This window comes from Pelophylax lessonae (genome assembly GCF_965119305.1).
Source record: "Pelophylax lessonae genome assembly, chromosome: 1".
In the NCBI taxonomy this organism is placed as follows: domain Eukaryota; kingdom Metazoa; phylum Chordata; class Amphibia; order Anura; family Ranidae; genus Pelophylax; species Pelophylax lessonae.
In genome coordinates this window covers 786,230,752-786,251,517 of record NC_138768.1, presented here as the reverse complement: position 1 = coordinate 786,251,517, position 20,766 = coordinate 786,230,752, and the positions used below count along the sequence as shown (strand labels likewise).

Below are 20,766 nucleotides of genomic sequence, written 5' to 3'. Positions count from 1 at the left end.
AAACATCCCTTGTGACAGTAATAGGCAGTGACATGTACTCCTTTATGGAGGGATCTGGGGTTTAAAAGACCCCAGACCCCTCCATTGCACTTAAAATATTCAAAACACCAAAATCTGCATTTTTGAATACTGTCAATTATTTTTAAATTGGAGCCATTGCAGCCGAGTAAACCGGAAGGGACGATGTGACATTGCTTCCATGTTACTTCATCAGAGACCCGATCTTCGTAGCGGCGGTCTCCTGGTGGGATGGGAGACCCGGCCAGGGCAGCAGAAGGCGGCGGGAGTGGGGAGGTGCATCCCGCGTCCCCTTCCACTCCCTGGATTAAAGGCAGAGCTGCATCAGTTATCAGAAAGCCTACAGCTAGCTCTAAAAAATGGTACCAGGCCTCTAGCTGCAGGCATCACCCCGGTACAACCACTTCTTCAAGCCGACGTACAGGTCTTTTGGGAAGTGGTTAAAGATCTGAGAGATGAGGGTCACATTGGGTGCAAATTAATTGCTGCCATTGATTGCAGGTAACCCTTCACACAAGTGGCTACATACGAGCAGCTCCCCTGAACGGACAAAGCTTGTGCCAGGGTTGCCATCACTGCTTGCATACACACTGAGCAATGCATTAAATGTCAGAGCTCACATGTATGTATTATTTTAATGTGTTTTACTGCACTGTGAATTCTGGATACTTTAAATAAAGAATTTGCAACAAAAAAGTTTTAGTTGATTTGCAGTACTATAGGTCTGAAGTGGCAGGGCCTGTCAGACTTTCACAGAAAATCCATTGTATCACGAGCAAGGATTTCTTCAATACTGCATACTGCAGAGAACAGACTTTTCTACCTAGGTTGTGGCTGCTCGTAAATCGTAAATCTGGGCATACGTGTGGATTCCCCCATCCATTCTATACAGTGTAAACGGACGAATCGCCCACTGCTCCAGCTGTCACAAAACTTACTGGGAATTATGTGTTAACTGTGATAGAGAAAAAAAACATTCCCCTTGAGTTAAAAGCACATTGGACTTGGGGACCATGCGTCAGTTTAACATGCATTTCCCTTTCCAGAGATAGCAGTATGTTCGGTAAGTAGACTAAGGCTGGGTTCACAGTGCCGCACAGGGCGGCTCACAGCAGGGGTCCAGTGCATTCCTGTTCACTGTTTCAGGTCCGAATTTTTGGCTGGATTCAGACCTGAAATGGACGAGAAGACACACAGGACTTCTGTGCAATTCGCATCTGAGCCGCTCTGGAGATATGTGAACCAGCTCCATAGAGAGTTGGTCACAATCTCCTGATGTGAATTGGATGCGGGGAAACCCACATCCAGTTCGCAGTAGTGTGAAACCAGCCTAAAGGGACTCTGACAATGGAAAACAAGAGATGCCGAGTTTACACCAGCACATGGGCTTGGAGGGTGAAAGTCACCATGAGTGTATCAGAATGAGGCATTTGTGGACCAGTACCCAAGGCAGATGTGTGTGTACCACACTATTTCTAGATGGTGTCTGTCTTTCAGCCTTGTCTACCCCTCATCTCTGGATCTTCGTAGCGGCGGTCTCCTGGTGGGATGGGAGACCCGGCCAGGGCGGCAGAAGGCGGCGGGAGTGGGGAGGTGCATCCCGCGTCCCCTTCCACTCCCTGGATTAAAGGCAGAGCTGCATCAGTTATCAGAAAGCCTACAGCTAGCTCTAAAAAATGGTACCAGGCCTCTAGCTGCAGGCATCACCCCGGTACAACCACTTCTTCAAGCCGACGTACAGGTCTTTTGGGAAGTGGTTAAAGATCTGAGAGATGAGGGTCACATTGGGTGCAAATTAATTGCTGCCATTGATTGCAGGTAACCCTTTACACAAGTGGCTACATACGAGCAGCTCCCCTGAACGGACAAAGCTTGTGCCAGGGTTGCCATCACTGCTTGCATACACACTGAGCAATGCATTAAATGTCAGAGCTCACATGTATGTATTATTTTAATGTGTTTTACTGCACTGTGAATTCTGGATACTTTAAATAAAGAATTTGCAAAAAAAAAAAAAAATGTCATAGTGTCATAGAGTTTTGAGGAAGGCGGTCTAACTTATGATCTTGTGCACAGTCACAGTGCATTAGGGCAGAGGCCTTTTCTTATATGGACATGTTGGGGTTGGCTTTGTATAGAATTTTCCATGCTTGCTATCTCTTGTAGGGGACTTTATTTATATGTAGAATCTGAGCTCAAGATCCTGGAGCTGCAGGACAAAAATTGCTCCAGTTATGGGAATGTGCTTTTAATGTTTGATCTGAATATTTTAAATGGATAAAACGAGTGGTGATAGGAACCATCCAAGGATGCTTACAACTGGGCTTATATCTGATCTTTTTTAACTTGTGACTTTTTTTCAGTCAGAGTTCTGAACAAAGCCTTAAGTGGAGTACACATTACAAGAAAATCGGGCGAACGATCGTCCAGTTTTCCTCGTTTCACAGCAAATCGGAACCGATAAATGAAAATTCTTACAAAATTTCTCGTACGACAAAACCAGTACACATGAAATGAAAATGGTATGAGAAAAATTTTGGAGTTAATCCCTTCGACTATTTTGTACGAAAATTCAGAATCGGCTGTGGAAAGTTGTGTAAACAATATATGAAAATCGTCCGAAAATTCTTTGGACGATTTTCTTAGTGTGTACTAGCCTTTATTCAGCGAAATGTCAGTATATGGACTTGCCTTAGTATTTTTATACTGTGTCAGACCGTTTATGCATCATAAGTTTCGCTATACTGAGCCACAATGCTACTCATAGCAAAGCTGTCATTCCTTGGCAAACATGTCCGCTGACAGAAGGCGTGTCCACAATTAGTAATGACTCACACGTTGTAAATAAGCCTGTATTTAAGGAACTAGTATTTCAAATGTACCTTCACCCATTAAAGAACTTTTTCTTTCCTGTTTCTTCCACACTCCCTCCTACACAATAGCAAAGTGTTTTCATAATTTTTGGAAAGTTTTTAGCACTTTTTTTTTTTTTTTTGTGCTACAAAATGTTCTCCTTCCCCCACCTAGGTGAGAATGATGTAGGGACCCCCAGTGGCTCCTAGGATTTCCATGTCACACTTCCCGTGAGGCAGTGTTTCCTGGATTCCCATGCATGCACACAACGCAGGTCTCCATGAGGTCTCGGATACCTAAAACCAGCAGTGTTTGTACATTCCCTGCTCACGTGTAGATATGCCACAAGTCTCTGCCAGGTACTGGTGTGGAAGAGAAGTGGCAGAAGGATCATTTCAGACACAGCAAAGGTCCCCTTTAATCAACATCATTTTATCAAAGTGTTTAAAGAGGAGTTCCGGCCTATTTTACAACTTTAGTGATTCCTGGAGTGCTCCCTATGCTGATCAGCAATTGGGCATTTTCAGTTTTTTTCGGGGGTCCCTTACCTTATTTTTGGGGCATTTTTGATTGTACTTCCTCCTTCTCCCCCCCTCTGTGGCCACGGCCACTGACTTCACTTCCGCCTTTGCATTGCATCCTGGGAGCTGTTTGTCATCACTCCCAGGAGGCTGGATTTAGGAAGAACTCCCAGAACACTCCATTGGATCAGGAAGAAGGACACAGCAGATTACACTGCGGCTTCAGATGCCCACATCCAAGATGGCTGTGCTCAGACAGCGTTTTTAAAAGTAAGATTTTGACTAAAATCCAATACTGTACACCTTGTAAGTATGAGAACAGTGTTTCTGTAAAGGGTGATGGATTAGTATTATAGGGGTATTTTTAGTTAAAAAAGGTATTTGAGGCTGGAACCCTGCTTTAAATGTTTCTTTATAATATCATATGTATTTAGGGTGGCCGTATTTGTTCATTATATAAGCAGACCTTACTTCCTGCTAGTCTATTTGTACTGCACATATACTTAAGGGGGTGTTTTTTATTTATTTATTTTTTAACCCCTCCATAAAAAAAAAAAACAGTCTCTAATAATGTGATCTTTGTCTAGCCTTTGGGGTCCTTTCACACAAGGGAAAAAAAACTGATGAATACTGATTCAGGTTACATCAGTTGGCACATCCTATCTTCAGGTCAGTTCAGTTTACATCCGTATTTTGCATCTGTGGACATTGACGGAACAGATCTAAATTGACGACATCCATTTAGATGTGTCCAAATAGAAATAGACGCAGCCTAAAGGGAAATGGCTATAAGCGGATGTAACCGGATGTTCATCTGCTTACACCTGCCCGCCCTAGACATAAATTGCTTTCCAGTCTGCACCAGTCTAAAAAAAAAAAAAAAAAAAAAAAATGACAGATGGATTCAGACTGAATGCCCGTGTGAAAGGGCCCTTAGGTCATATGAGGGATCTCGGGAACAGCATTGATTATTCATGGAAGAAGGGGTACTTTTCTCCCTATGTTAATGATAACAAACTGTTTAGTGATCTATAAATGGGAGAAAAAGCTCTTCCAAAACGCCTTTCTCAAACAAAACAAGATTGCACAATTGGGATGCTCAGACAAAATTAATATAGTTATGTACTCCATAGTGATTCACATAGTGTGGCTTTTAATGTTGGGTTTTTCAAATTTGTTAGGCTGGAATATTTAAAGCGGCATTCCACCCAAAAATGGAATTTCTGCTTTAAGGCCTCCTGACCCTCTGACATGCTACATTTGGCATGTCATTTTTTTTTCTTTTTGGGGGGGGGTACCTAGATTTGACAGGTAACCGCTCTCACTTCCGCTCGGGCGGCCTAGGGGGCTCAAGCGGAAGTTCTCCACTCCCCCTCCCTCCCTGCAATCTTTTGGGACCCATCACAGGTCCCAGAAGTTTTCCCGGCCACTCAGGAAGCGCAGCACGACTCGCGCAATGCGCACTCTGCTGGGATTTCGCAAGTTGTCACAGCCGGGTGCCCACACTAGAAATGCTGGCGCTGCGAGGAGAAGAGGGAGAGAACTGAGGCTCTCGCCGGCCCCTTTGTTGGACCGTGGGACAGGGGAATGTGTGTTTATTAAAAGTCAGCAGCTACACTTTTTTTGTAGCTGCTGACTTTTAATAAACACAAAAATGGGTGGAACCCCACTTTAAGAATCCTTTAATTAAAGTGGTTTCTTTAATACAATATGGGCAGCGCTTATTTCAGGCAGTTTGGCAAAAATGTTCTCTTTCGTTCCTTGACGGACACAGCTCCTGATCTTGTTAACCATTGGGTTATACTGCCCCCTACAGGAGTAGGACACTAGGCAGAAAAAAAGTTTGGCTACACCTATGGGCAGTCCCAGGGGATATACTCCCCCTCTCTGCAATAGGTACTTTTTATTTCTGCCTAGTCAGGAGTAAGGACCTAGTTCCTTGCTGGGATCTCTGGAGCAATTTTTTTCTTTTTATATAGAATTTTTTCTCCTGTTTTTTTTCCTGTGTGCCGGACTAGGCGATAGGCTGGATAATCTAGATCCAGTGGTCACCTCAGTCTGGCCAGCAAATGTGCGCAGACCTCAGCTCCGCACTAATTCGGCCGAGACATAGTCCCACCGGATGGGGACTGGCCTGCGAGTCAAATGCTTTGCGAGGTCGCATACAACCAGGTCTCGGCCTGAGTCGCATCGTCCTCCTGGCCAGCAGCCCCCTATTTCAATGGTCAGGGGTTCTGTATGGAGCGGTGCCCGCCTGGTTCCCGGTGTGGTGAGTAGCTTACCCCCTCTCCCCCTGGAGGATTTTGGGGTGGATGTGGGCCCCCCCACCAAAAAAAATTGCATGCCAAATTTGGCATGTCAGGAGGCCTTAAAGCTTTAAGTAGCAGAGGGGGTTGTTAATCAGTTTCAACTGCTTTGGTGTTAATGAAATTAACAGGTGCACTAGATGGGGCAACAATGTGATGACCCCCAAAACAAAAATGGTTTTACAGGTAGGTCTCTGACATTTTTTTTCCCCCCTACTCATCTTTTCACCAGTTTTGCATTTGGCTAGGGTCAGGGTCACTACTGGTAGCATGAGGCGAAACCCAGATCCTATAGAGGTTGCACAAGCAGTCCAACTCCTCTGGAGTGACACATCAATACGCGCCATTGCCAAAAGGTTTGCTGTGTCTCCCAGCACAGTCTTAAGAGCATGGAGGAGATTCCAGGAGACAGTCAGTTACTCTAGGAGAGCTGGACAGGGCGATAGAATGTCTCTAACCCTTCAGAAGGACCGGTATCTGCTCCTTTGTGCAAAGAGGAACAGGATTAGCACTGCCAAAGCCCTACAAAATGACCTCCAGCAGGCCACTAGTGTGAATGTCTCTGACCAAACAATCAGAAACAGACTTCATGAGGGTGGCCTGAGGGCCCAACATCCTCTAGTGGGCCCTGTGCTCACTGCCTGGCACCGTGGAGCTTGATTGGCATTTCCCATTGAACACCAGTATTAGCTGGCCTGCCACTTGTACCCTGTGTTTTTCACAGATGAGAGAAGGTTCACCCTGAGCACGTGACAGACGTGAAAGGGTATGGAGAAGCCGTGGAGAACGTTATGCTGCCCTTAACATCGTTCAGCATGACCGGTTTGTTGGTGGGTTAGTGATGGTCTGGGGAGGCATATCCATGGAGGGACGCACAGACCTCTGCAGGCTAGACAACGGCACCCTAACTGCCTTCAGATATCGGGATGGAATCCTTGAACCCATTGTCAGACCCTATGTTGGTGCAGTGGGTCCTTCCTGAGTTCCTCCTATTGCCTGGCCTCATGTGGTAAGAGTATGCAGCCAGTTACTGGAGGATGAAGGAATTGATATCATTGAATGCCTTCCAATCTCCCCTGACCTAAATCCCATAGAACACCTATGGGACATTTTTTCGGTTCATCCAACGCCGCCAAGTTGCACGTTAATCTTTCGTCTGTTCAGGAGCTCATTGATGCCCTGGTCTAGATCTGGGTAGAAATACCCCAGGACACCATCTGTCATCTCATTAGGAGCATGTCCCGACGTTGTCAGGCATGCATGCAAGCACTTGGGAGCCATACAAACTACTGAGTACCATTTTGAGTGGCTGCCCTGAAATTTCAGCAGAATGGACTAGCCTGCTGCATAATTTTTTCACTTTGATTTTCAGGGTGTCTTTTGAATTCAGCTCTCTGTAGGTTGATGATTTTCATTTCCATCAAACAATGTGGCATCCTTCCATTCTTTAACACATTACCCAGTCCATATCTGTATAGATATCCAGCATGATATATTTCCCCATTCAGATCTGATGTGTTTTCAAAGTGTTCCTTTAATTTTTTTGAGCAGTGTATTTAGTCTGGTTCTTTGTGTACATCACACCCCATCACAAATATGAGAGTCAAATTGTCATTCTTGCTGCTCCGGCCGTGTGTGTTCACTCTGAAAGAAATTGCTTTGTTGCTAATGAGTGTTTATGGCTTGGTGTCTCTGTTTAAAGGAATAGCATGCTGTTCTCATTACAGGTTGTTATTAGACCATCCCATTCTGTTTAGCCGGTTTAGTCACATTGTTGTAGTATTTCTTGACTGTTTGTAGGCTGGAAGCATTGTTTATATGTTCTTTGCAGAAACCCTCTGGAAATTCTTAGATGATGACCATTGGCTAATGTTTTGCTGTACTTCCTGGTTCAGTCAAAATTTCCTCCTCTAAATTTGAGCACTAGTCACATGTTGGTCTATTTTAGAATTGCGTGTATTCACTTGAAGTTTATTTTTTATTTTTTTTCCTCATTAATATGCATCGAACTCCTGATGCAGAAAACCTATTGATACATCAGTGCTAGAGATCTACACTCAAAAGGGAACCTGAAGTTTTAGTTGATTTGCAGTACTATAGGTCTGAAGTGGCAGGGCCTGTCAGACTTTCACAGAAAATCCATTGTATCACGAGCAAGGATTTCTTCAATACTGCATACTGCAGAGAACAGACTTTTCTACCTAGGTTGTGGCTGCTCGTAAATCGTAAATCTGGGCATACGTGTGGATTCCCCCATCCATTCTATACAGTGTAAACGGACGAATCGCCCACTGCTCCAGCTGTCACAAAACTTACTGGGAATTATGTGTTAACTGTGATAGAGAAAAAAAACATTCCCCTTGAGTTAAAAGCACATTGGACTTGGGGACCATGCGTCAGTTTAACATGCATTTCCCTTTCCAGAGATAGCAGTATGTTCGGTAAGTAGACTAAGGCTGGGTTCACAGTGCCGCACAGGGCGGCTCACAGCAGGGGTCCAGTGCATTCCTGTTCACTGTTTCAGGTCCGAATTTTTGGCTGGATTCAGACCTGAAATGGACGAGAAGACACACAGGACTTCTGTGCAATTCGCATCTGAGCCGCTCTGGAGATATGTGAACCAGCTCCATAGAGAGTTGGTCACAATCTCCTGATGTGAATTGGATGCGGGGAAACCCACATCCAGTTCGCAGTAGTGTGAAACCAGCCTAAAGGGACTCTGACAATGGAAAACAAGAGATGCCGAGTTTACACCAGCACATGGGCTTGGAGGGTGAAAGTCACCATGAGTGTATCAGAATGAGGCATTTGTGGACCAGTACCCAAGGCAGATGTGTGTGTACCACACTATTTCTAGATGGTGTCTGTCTTTCAGCCTTGTCTACCCCTCATCTCTGGATTCTTTATGTAAAGGAATTACATTCCTTTTTGTAATACCTGAGTAATTTACTTGAGGAAAAAGCATGAATGTTAAACTGGTTTCACCCTGTGACCAGCTACCAGAGGGCCCACACTGGCGATATGGTTGCCTAATTTGGCACTGTGGCTCTTTTCTTCTGTGGTCCCTCCCTCCCAGTAAAGGGACGTATACAAGTGCTTTGGGGCCTGGACACATCTTCCATCCTTTTTGGAACCTGAAACTCTACAACAGTTGGAGAGCCACATGTTGCCTGATACATGAATATGAAAAGAAGCGTGGCATTTTTGGAACGTCTTATGGTTGTGTAAGGAATATGATCATCTTAGACCCCTGTGTTTGTCAGTACTCTAATTATAGCATTTTTCATATATTTATGTATTGTATATAATAGTATGTTAATACTCTTTTCACTGTACTTCTAGTAATCGAGAGCAGGAGATCTTCTTTTTTTTTTTTTTTGGAGGTGTAAAGTAAAAATGCCATGAGAAAAAAAAAACCACTGCTGACTTCCTTTTGGAGTTCTTGGAGGTTTTGTTCTTTGAGTCACCCTTCTATTGTGAATATTGGGAACTTCAGAAATCCATTCAATTTATACTTGTGCTGTATTAGGCTGGCCATACACTATACAATTTTCTTATTCAATTTCCTTTAGATTTACCTTAAACTATGTAGTGCAAGGGCCTGTCTGACTGCATACAAATTGAAAGTGTTTAGGCTTGACCCTATATTACATGGTTTTGGTAAATCTAAAGGAAAGTTGAACAAGAAAATTGTAAAGTGTATGGCCAGCCTTAGGGACTCAATGTATCATAGCAGAACTCAGCGTGACAAATGAGAAAACTAGCATTTTTAGATGAGATAATCATGATCTCCTCCATGTTTTTTGCCAGGTTGCCCTTTATAAATATGTTCTATCATTTGGGACTACATTAGGGGTATATTTTTAAGTAATTCTGAACGAATGTTGGGCTGTTATCCACCACTACTTACAACCCAGACAAAAGGTCCCAAGGACTTGGTGTATTGGATCGCCTACAGATGCTTAACTTTTATCGTGTGGCCTGTTGAGCACTATCACATATCCTTTCCCAAAATCTATGAATCTCTACCCACGAGTTGGGAATAGTTAAAAACCCCAGTCAGACCTTTTATTTATTTATTTTTTTGCTGTTGGTGTTCAGATGAAGAGATCCCACTTCACTTACTGCCTTAGTAATGCAACAGGAAGTAAGTAGAAATCCCTTTTTAGTTGTGATTCTGACCAATGTTGCCCCTGATGGAAGATTTTCCCTCACCTCCTGTTCTGGCCACTTTTTCTTTTCTGCTGTCAATAGCGTAATGCACCACAACAAATGTTTCCTATACTATCTAAACAACAAAAACCTACTCTTTACATATATTAATAGTTTCGGTTTTGAACCCCCACGGTGCATATCTAGACACCTAACGCCTATGAGTTGAAATATTTTCTGCTGCTTTACCTCTAAAGCAGGATATTTAAAGGTTAGGTGAGGCTTCTCATGGTTAGGGTTGAGTTGGGTGTAATGACTTTTTCTAGTTTTATTTAGAAGCAATTATAAAAATACAATCTGCTACGCCTCATAAGAACGTTATTTATGCATGTCTAAATATGAGATCATAAAATATATGTCTGCACAGCACAACCCAACACTGTTCACGCTGCAGTTATAGGCTAGGCCCTGCTGTTGCTATCTGCAAAGGTGTTTTTCTTTTTAAATGTAAATGATGCACATTAATGAAAGCTAAAAAGCCATGAATAGATACCTTCTTCCCGATAAACAATGCAGAATGCTGTACATACATATCTGAATTTTCCACTATAGCCACTGGTTACAATCATTCTTTAGGCACTTTTCTATTAGTTACTTGTTTCTTGTAGTGAGTGAGGTTATGTTTTTACGAAAAAAAAAAAAAAAATTCTATTGACCTAAATATGTCACATTACAAGTATAAAATGAAATGTATAACTACACCCTATATTTGATATTCTGCTTTGATCCGATGGTAAAAAGCAAACTGAGCAAGCCTTTATTTGTACACCCTAAAACGTATCTAAACCCAGTAACAAAAATGTAATATATTACAGTTTACCAGTCCTTGGATGTGATGGCTGTATAATGGCGCTTTTCCACTGCATGGAACCGAAGGGTTCGGCTCACTTTTGTGCTTTTCCACTGCTGGTACCGCATGGTACGGTGTAGGAACGGAACGGTTCGGTGCGGTACGGCGGCGCTTTTCCACTGCATGGAACCGAACGGTACGGCTCTCAAAAAACAGTACCAACTAAATTTTGGTTCCAAGAGGTACCATACCCGGTACCATATCCCACAATCCTTTGCATGCAGTCACTACTATCCACTGATTGGTCAGAGAATCGTTGTTATCCCACTTAACTTTAGTACTACTTTAGTGGAAAAGCAAACCGTACCGTACCGAACCGTTCCAACACCGTACCATTCGGTACCAGCAGTGGAAAAGCAAGCAGGGCCGAGTAGAGCAGAGCCGTTACTTGCAGTGGAAAAGTGCCATTAGTTATGCTTTTTTTCTTAGGTTCATAGTTAAAAAAAAAAACACACTGTTCAGTTCAACCTTCTTTTTTTTCACCAGTTGATCCAGCTGCTAACACTTCTGTATTAGGACGCCTACGTTCAGTTTTTCACTGAACTATGGAAGAGCATTGTAGCAACCCCTAGACAGCAGCATTGTTGTCCTTTTTGTTGAGGTTTAGGCTGGCCATACACAGTTCGAATCTCGGCTGGTTCAGCAGGAACCGGCCGAGGTTCAAACCGTTAATGGGCAGGCTGAATGTATCAAGTTGATCGATCAACTTGGGTACAGCCAGCCTGCTGGACTCTGTTGGGATTATCGCTAGTAGCTGTTATAGCCACTAGCGATAATCACTGTCTTCTCCCGGTGGGGACGGCTTCTCTCGCCTCCCCGCCACGAGAAGACCTTTGCGGATTTCCCTGTCAGCACTTCCTGTGTTTATGGAGGAATCATGCAAATTTCTTTCCTGCAGCCTGTAGTTGCAGGAAAGAAATTTGCGCCGTGTATGGCCTGCCTTAGATGAACTAAAAGATTTAGAAGGACTTTAATTTGTCAGTCACTTATGTAAAAGTCTAATTTTAGGACTGATTCACACTGGTGCGACATGCGTTTCGGCTTTGAGAGCACAAGTCACATGACAAACCATGCCCTATTAGGTGCAATGGAACTGTTCTAATAGAAGCGACAAGAGTCGCTCTGACTTAGAAAAAGGTTCCTGCACTACTTGTTGTGCCACTTCGGCATGGCTTGCATTGACTTCTGTTAAATAAGTCTTATGCAAGTTGTGCCGAAGTCATGATGGAATCCCAGCTTCAAAGTCGCGGCAGTGTGAGCCGGGCCTTAGCTAACACTTTTTAGGCAGTTTCCCCTTTTAGGGTGAAGAGTTTACATAAGCAAACCTGAAAACTATAATCTCCCCTGTCAACGTTAAATGTTTTTTCTCAACCCTCTTAACTGCCACTATTGCTGGACAGCTTGGTATGAAAAAGTCCAAATCCGAACCTTCCTTTTATTTTCGAAAAGTTGATGTGATCAAATCGGCAATCGTTTTTGACTGAATAAAAAGAGTTCTAGTTGGCTGCACGTCCAGTAAAATCGCCTTTATTTCAGCAAGTCCATAAAACCACATCCAAAAACACAAATAGAGTGGAACAACATTTTTGACTGTAATGGCAAGAAAATTTGACAGAAGGATGGACATTCTTTTTCTCAAACGTAGAATTAAAAACATTGGCATTGAAATCAACAAATGTTTCAAGGTTTTCATGTGAAATTTGCCAAGCCAATAATACTATCGAATGCTCTGACAAACTATTTTTCTGAATTTCTGTATGTGCGTTCAAATTAATTCTGGTATCTTGTTCTGATTATACCTCTGCATCTACTAATCATTTTTTAGATATGGATTGCATTGAAATCCCCTTACGTATTCCATATATGCTCAGTCTGGGTTGTACGGGTTTTGCATTGATTCAAAATGAATGTTTTGAGTCTGTTTTGCATGTATGTGGTAGAAGGTAGAAATTGAGGTCTGTAGGCATATCTTGCTTGCCTGTTTGCACAGGCCTCCGTAATCCTTTTGGATGGTGGAAACCTAGGAGGGACCCTTTGATGTCAAATGGTCTTCTGGTATACGACCTTTATAAAGGTTGCTTCATTCTGATGAGTAGGTTTGTCGATTTCCCAGCATGCTTTTGATTTTCTGACCTCAGACATGGTGTTCGCTTTGCATCATGTGGGTAAAATTACGTAAATGGTGGAATGTAATGTGATGTGATTTTGGTGGTTGGTAGAAGCCTTTTAGGCTGCATTCACACTTGAGCGTAGCGTTTTTTACCGCAATTTTACAGCGATTTTCAGGCGTTTTTTTCCAGGCGTTTTTTGGAGGCAGGCATTGACATCTATCAAAAACGCTGGTAATGAGCCCAAAAAGAAGCTCATGTACTTTTTGCAGCTACAGGCGTTTTGCAAAACGCTCAGATGTGAACAGGGGCCATTTAAATGAATGGGGTTTTACTTGTTGGGCGTTTTGGAACGTTTTTTTTTTTAGCGTTTTTGGAGCTGAAAAACGCTCAAAAAACACCCAGGTGTGAATGGAGCCTTAGTATTGGATCACTGCTTTTATTAGAGCATAATATTTATTTGACACACGGGAATTTCCAAACATGGAGTGTAAAATTCCCTGTTCATTTCTGAGATGTGTAATGCACATCCTTAAATTCCTTGCTTTACTTCCTCTTCATCTGATATTTTTCCTATGTTGTAATACAACTAAATGTATTATTTGAGGAAGGACTCTGCATTTTGCCTCCGTAATTTAAAGGCAAGCCAGTCTTTTGCAGTTGTACAGGCTCCTCCTGAACTGAAAATGCTAACTCTGATTATATTGCACTTTGTAAGCTTCTCACAGTGTGCAATGGAAGCTGCAAAAAGTTAGGGGCTGCCTTTAATTTCCTTCTGGGGGATGTCTTGTATCACATAGCTCTTTCCTCCCTGGCCTCACTGCTAGAGTGGTGTGATGCAGAGGGGAAACCTCCTCACCCCCTGTCAAATGCCCTCTGAAACTCTTTAGAGTGCACTGAAAGTCTGAAATGTCCCTTAGGGGCTGATGAGGGAAAAACATTGTTTGCGCATAGTAAAAGCTAAAATTTTGATTAGGTTGCAACTGACACTCATTGTGATTAAAATTAAATAATTGATGCAAAACCACTGTTTGTGGTGCATCAATGAGGCCTTATGCCAGTTCTTCTCAACCTGTTTAGCCCATGTAACATATCAAGGACTGCACAGTTACTTGCATCCCCCTGTGTAAAATGGGTTCATGACTGTCTTCTAAGTAGGAAAGTCATCTTTTATAGGAGTGCAGACTGTAGGGACAGCTTTTGTGACCTTGCAAGGGTATCCAAAGGACCCCTTTTCCTGTTTCCTGATAGGAAGCTGATAGATGAGCAGGTATATTATATGCAGCCTTTATAGAACCCCCAGGGTTTTACATGTCTTTACACTGATATTTTGTTCAAATGTATACTGATCAGGTTGCCTGCATCCTTCGCAACTCGTTTTAATTATTACTCCGGTTTCCATTGCAGCCTATTGTCAAGCAGTCTCCATGGAGCAGCCACCAAGGAAGCGGCTGGAGCACTGGCAGCATGTCCTGGGGTGGTATGCACGGCCGTGATCGCCGAACGTCCAACATGGGAATCCCCGGAACAATGAATCAAATCTCCCCTTTAAAGAAACCCTACTCTGGAAACGTCATTGCTCCACCGAAGTTCACACGCTCCACTTCATCCCTAACTCCCAAATCCTGGATTGATGACAACGTGTTCAGGACAGACAACAACAGCAATTCTCTCTTACCCTTACAGGTAAGAATGGTATGTAGTACACTCCGCCTCGTGCATATTTCATTCTGTTTTATTTGTTAAATGCTGATGAGGAAGTATTTCATTATACAGACGTGCATGCCTTATTCCCCAAAAATTTCTTGTGAATTACATGTCTGGTAATAAGATTTTTCACCACTTTTTACTGTTTCCAGACCAATTGTTTTTTTTTTTTTTTTTACAATTACATTTTTATGAGTCAAGTTTGGTTTCCTAATTGGAGAGAAAATACACCCCCCCCCCCCACCCCCAGAAAACACAGCAAAAAATAAATAAAACTTGTTATAAGGGAAAAAAAATGGAACCTGCATTGCTGGCCACCTTTTAGGAACGGCAGTTGCCTGCCTGTTGACTTGTTTAAAGCCCCCTCCCAAAAAAAAAAAAACAGCTGACATTCAGCCCATTTATGCCACCCTGTCCAACAGCTGGCCGAGCATGCTGCAAAACCAGCAGTCAACTGACTCTTGATCTGGTGCTTTCCGGTGGAGAGGGCTGATCGGAATGGGGGGGGTCCCCCTTTCAGAGCACAGCAGGGGAGATCGCTATACTAACTTTGCATAGTTAGTACAGCGGCTCTAAACAGGGCTGACAGGTTTTTTTTTTTTTGGGTTGATCGAGTGTGTACCAGGCTTTACACTGTCATACACAAACTTTTTACCCAAAGTCCTACAGTCACAAAAACGAACAAAAAAAAACTGGGAAAAAACCGTGCCTGTCTTTTACAGCTTTGGATAGAATGGGACTAAATCTTCTTTTTAAGGTGCACTGCTGTTGGATGTACCATAAATAATGGAAATGTTGCCATCATTCAAAAACAATGATGCTCCCATATTAACCCACTGGCCCCTCCTCTGCTCTTTCAACCACTGCATACACTTATTTGTATCAATAGTACCTAAATGTTCAGTTGAGGATAATAACCCTTTTTTTCTTCAAAAACGTTGGCGATCTGACCTCCTTACCACTCTGAGGTCTGAATGTCTGGTGCATATTCTTGTACTGTGGATGTAATAAAGGAAAATGCTGAAGCTGTTTGCTAGAGCAGAGAAAGTTCGAGTGGGTTACTTTAGGAGTATAGGGGTTATGCTGACCTACTGGTATCGGTTACTCTGTATCATCTGATAACCTAAATAGGTATGCAGGTCCTTAAAGTGGACTTGAAATATTAACAAAGAATATCCTTCTATAGTGTGTACTTGTTACAATAGGAGCACTAAGTGACATTTCTGTCTGCTCCTCTGCTATCAGCATGAATCACTTCTGACATGTTTTCCTGACACCAAGAGAAAAAAGGTGATGGGAAAGCTCCCCAGCACACAGCCTGCGATTGACAGCCTCAGCTCTATGAGCTGTGTGAAGGGGGGTTGTGTCCCTCCTCTCCCTACCCCTCCCTTCCAATCAGCTCTCAGAGCTCTCCTCTCTAAGCTCTGCAGAGTGTAACCTTAGCGCTCCACCCCCTTTTTTTCTGATCTCTGACAAGCTTACAAATTCAGCACTTTAAACAGATGTACAGAAGAGAGGAGTGCCGATAAACAGGCACAACTTATGTAGGTGGATCTGTTTCAGCTTTGTGTATCGCTTGAGGCCAGTTACTTCACTGGGTATATGTTTGTTCCAGATAAGTGACCCCCAGAGTATTGAAGCCAGAGGCAGCTAGCTAGCATGTTTAGAAGGATAGATGTGGTAGACTACAGGTTTCTCTTTATTTGGAAAGTTGAACTGAGGCTTGTGTTTGATCCATCTCCATACAGTGGAGTTGAAACAGAAAAGGGCAGGGAGACTTGGTTGTGATGCAAAGAAAGAAGCCAACATTTAATCCATGGGTGTGTAGTGGGTAGGACAACACTCCTTCAGGTGTGGTCAGGCAATGATATACAGTATCTCACAGAAGTGAGTACACCCCTCACATTTTCGTAAATATTTTATTATATCTTTTCATGTGACAACAATGAAGAAATGACACTTTGCTACAATGTAAAGTAGTGAGTGTACAGCTTGTATAACAGTGTAAATTTGCTGTCCCCTCAAACTAACTCAACACACAGCCATTAATGTCTAAACTGCTGGCAACAAAAGTGAGTACACCCCTAAGTAAGAATGTCCAAATTGGGGAAATTAGCCATTTTCCCTCCCCGGTGTCATGTGACTCATTAATGTTACAAGGTCTCAGGTGTAAATGGGGAGCAGGTGTGTTAAATTTGGTGTTATCGCTCTCACTCTCTCATACTGGTCACTGGAAGTTCAACATGGCACCTCATGGAAAAGAACTCTCTGGAGATCTGAAAAAAAGAATTATTGCTCTACATAAATATGGCCTAGGCTATAGGAAGATTCCCAAGACCCTGAAACTGAGCTGCAGCACAGTGGCCAAGACCGTACAGCAGTTTCACAGGACAGGTTCCACTCAGAACAGGCCTCGCCATGGGCGACCAAAGAAGTTGAGTGCTCGTGCTCTGCATCCTATCCAGAGGTTGTCTTTGGGAAATAGACGTATGAGTGCTGCCGACATTGCACCAGAGGTTGAAGGGGGGTCAGCCTGTCAGTGCTCAGACCATACGCCGCATACTGCATCAAATTGGTCTGCATGGCTGTCATCACAGATGGAAACCTCTTCTAAAGATGATGCACAAGAAAGCCCACAAACAGTTTGCAGAAGACAAGCAGACTAAGGACATGGATTACTGGAACCATGTCCTGTGGTCTGATGAGACCAAGATAAACTTATTTGGTTCAGATGGTGTCAAGCGTGTGTGGCGGCAACCAGGTGAGAAGTACAAAGACAAGTGTGTCTTGCTTACAGTCAAGCATGGTGGTGGGAGTGTCATGGTCTGGGACTGCAATGAGTGCTGCCAGCACTGGGGAGCTACAGTTCATTGAGGGAACCATGAATGCCAACATGTACTGTGACATACTGAAGCAGAGCATGATCCCCTCCCATCAGAGACTGGGCCACTGGGCAGTATTCCAACATAACGACGCCAAACACCTCCAAGACGACCACTCCCTTGCTAAAGAAGCTGAGGGTAAAGATGATGGACTGGCTAAGCATGTCTCCAGACCTAAACCCTATTGAGCATCTGTGGGGCATCCTCAAATGGAAGATGGAGGAGCGCAAGGTCTCTAACATCCACCAGCTACATAATGTCATCATGGAGGAGTGGAAGAGGACTCCAGTGGCAACCTGTTAAGTTTTGGTGAACTCCATGCCCAAGAGGGTTAAGGCAGTGCTGGAGAATAATGGTGTCCACACAAAATATTGACACTTTGGGTCCAATTTGGACATTTTGACTTAAGGGTGTACTCGCTTTTTTTTTGCCAGCAGTTTAGACATTAATGGCTGTGTGTTGAGTTATTTTGAGGGGACAGCAAATTTACACTGTTATACAAGCTGTACACTCACTACTTTACATTGTAGCAAAGTGTAATTTCTTCAGTGTTGTCACATGAAAAGATACAATAAATATTTGATGAGGATACCTGAGGATCTGGATATCATTGGGGAGGGAGCATAAAATGAATTTTAAATTGTTTGGGGAATGCAACAACCCTTGTTTTAGTTTTAGAAAAGCACGAAAGTGAATGCCCCTCCTTACCTGTCTATTTTAGTTGGCACTGGAGGTAACTTGGTGTTTTGAGAAATGTGCATGGGGCAATTGTTTCTGTTACTTGTGTATTAGTCTAGAGCTGAGGTTTAACAGATTCCTGAGACACAATGTGCCTAACACTTTACAACTGGGGGCTCATTGAGTGACTATTGCCATGTTACAAGCCATGTCTGCTTATTATGGGGCTAGTTTTTTTTTTTTTTTTATGGAGGGATTAGAACCCCTGTCATACTTTACTGTTTGGGACCATGGTATGTCCAGATGCCTAAGTACTATGTAATCTTTGTGAGACCTCCACAATGTGGATGCTAAAAAATCATAGGAGCTGGGTGGAAAATTGTTGGTCAAACAGTGGCTGACACTGCTTGGGTATTCTAACAGCTGCTTTTGCTGGCTGTCAGAATAGAAGAGCCTATCAGAGGGGATTAGCCCAGTTGTACCGTTGGCAGACACTGAACTAAAAAAAAAATCTATCAGTGTATGGCCAGCTTTAGTATTTCTGTAGTCTGTCTCTGTATAGCAGGTGTGTGGTCTGTCTCTGCTCTCTGGCTGAGGGCAATATGATCCAGAAGACTGCAATGCCTTACAAGGCCGTTCTGCTCTGAAGGACCAGCATGTTTTTCAGTTTTGTTTTTTTACAATTGGGGGCTGGCCTTTTAAAAAATAGAAATTAAAAGCAATACCACTAGATGAGCATGCAAGCAGGAGTTCACCTATCGCTAACTGTAGAATGTCATGATTGATTACCAAAGCTGGAAATAATAAAGCATTATGAATTAAGTTATATGACAGCCTTTTGCTGCATCTAAACAAAGCTCATCTACTTCACCCATCCATTCTGTGGGCATCTTCTATCCCTGCCGTCCTCTCACCCATCAAATAAAATTCAAAATACTAATAAACAGATTGGTCAGAAAATATCACTCAAACTGCCTAGTTCCCTTCTCCCAAGGCCTCCTGCTCTCTAGCTTCCTCGCCGGCTCCTTCCACACCTGCCTCTAGAACCTTCCAGAGCCTCTACTGTTCTCTGAAGCTCTCCACCCTGAGAGCCTCTACCGTTCTCTGAAACTCCCCACCCTGAGAGCCTCTACCATTCTCTAAATCTCCCCACCCCGAGAGCCTCTACCATTCTCTGAAACTCCCCACCCCGAGAGCCTCTACCGTTCTCTAAAACTCCCCATCCCGAGAGCCGCTACGGTTCTTTGAAAACTCCCCACCCCGAGAGCCTCTACCATTCTCTGAAACTCCCCACACTGAGAGCCTCTACCATTCTCTGAAACTCCCCACCCTGAGAGCCTCTACCATTCTCTGAAACTCCCCATCCCGAGATCCGCTACGGTTCTTTGAAAACTCCCCACCCCGAGAGCCTCTACCATTCTCTGAAACTCCCCATCCCGAGAGCCTCTACCATTCCGTTCCGTTCTCTGAAACTCCCCACCCCGAGAGCCTCTACCGTTCTCTGAAACTCCCCATCCCGAGAGCCTCTACCGTTCTCTGAAACTCCCCACCCCGAGAGCCTCTACCGTTCTCTGAAACTCTCCACCCCGAGAGCCTCTACCGTTCTCTAAATTTCCCCACCCTGAGAGCCTCTACCATTCTCTGAAACTCCCCATCCCGAGAGCCTCTACCATTCTCTGAAACTCTCCACCTCGAGAGCCTCTACCGTTCTCTGAAACTCCCCACCCTGAGAGCCTCTACCATTCTCTGAAACTCCCCATCCCGAGAGCCGCTACGGTTCTTTGAAAACTCCCCACCCTGAGAGCCTCTACCATTCTCTGAAACTCCCCACCCTGAGAGCCTCTACCATTCTCTGAAACTCCCCACCCTGAGAGCCTCTACCATTCTCTGAAACTCCCCATCCCGAGAGCCGCTACGGTTCTTTGAAAACTCCCCACCCCGAGAGCCTCTACCATTCTCTGAAACTCCCCATCCCGAGAGCCTCTACCATTCTCTGAAACTCCCCACCCCGAGAGCCTCTACCATTCTCTGAAACTCTCCACCTCGAGAGCCTCTACCGTTCTCTGAAACTCTCCACCCCGAGAGCCTCTAACACACACTTATACCAAAAGTATTGGGACGCCTGCCTTTACATGGACATGAACTTTAATGGCATCCCAGTCTTAGTCTGTAGGGTTAAATATTGAGTTGGCCCACCCTTTGCAGCTATAACCGTTTCAACGCCACTAGGAAGGCCGTTCACAAGGTTTAGGAGTGTGTCTATGGGAATGTTTGACCATTCTTCCAGAAGCGCATTTGTGAGGTCAGGCACTGATGTGGATAAGAAGACCTGGCTCGCAGTCTGCGCTCTAGTTCACCCCAAAGGTGTTCTATCAGGTTGAGGTCAGGACTCTGTTTAGGCCTATCAAGTTCCTCCACCCCAAACTCACTCATCCATGTCTTTATGGACCTTGCTTTGTGCACTGATGCGCAGTCATGTTGGAACAGGAAGGGGCCATCCCCAAACTATTCTCACAAAGTTGGGAGCATGAAATTGTCCAAAATGTCTTGGTATGCTGATGCCTTAAGAGTTCCCTTCACTGGCTGGAGCTAAGGGGCCAGGCCCAACCCCTAAAAAACAATCCCACACCA

At 43.8% G+C, this 20,766-nt stretch overlaps 1 protein-coding gene across 6 annotated transcripts in view; it reads left to right on the top strand.

Moving 5' to 3' along the window:
- CPEB2 (cytoplasmic polyadenylation element binding protein 2) overlaps nt 1-20,766 on the top strand; it is a gene marked incomplete at its 5' end in the record, with an annotated part of 169,273 nt that overhangs the window by 43,915 nt on the left and 104,592 nt on the right. For 3 of the 6 annotated variants that reach the window (XM_082252715.1, XM_082252714.1, XM_082252716.1), the window contains one exon: nt 14,276-14,563. In XM_082252715.1, the coding sequence (XP_082108841.1) occupies nt 14,276-14,563 (288 nt within the window). The remainder of the gene's footprint in view (nt 1-14,275; nt 14,564-20,766) is intronic. The other 3 variants (XM_082252719.1, XM_082252718.1, XM_082252717.1) reach the window with 1 other exon arrangement.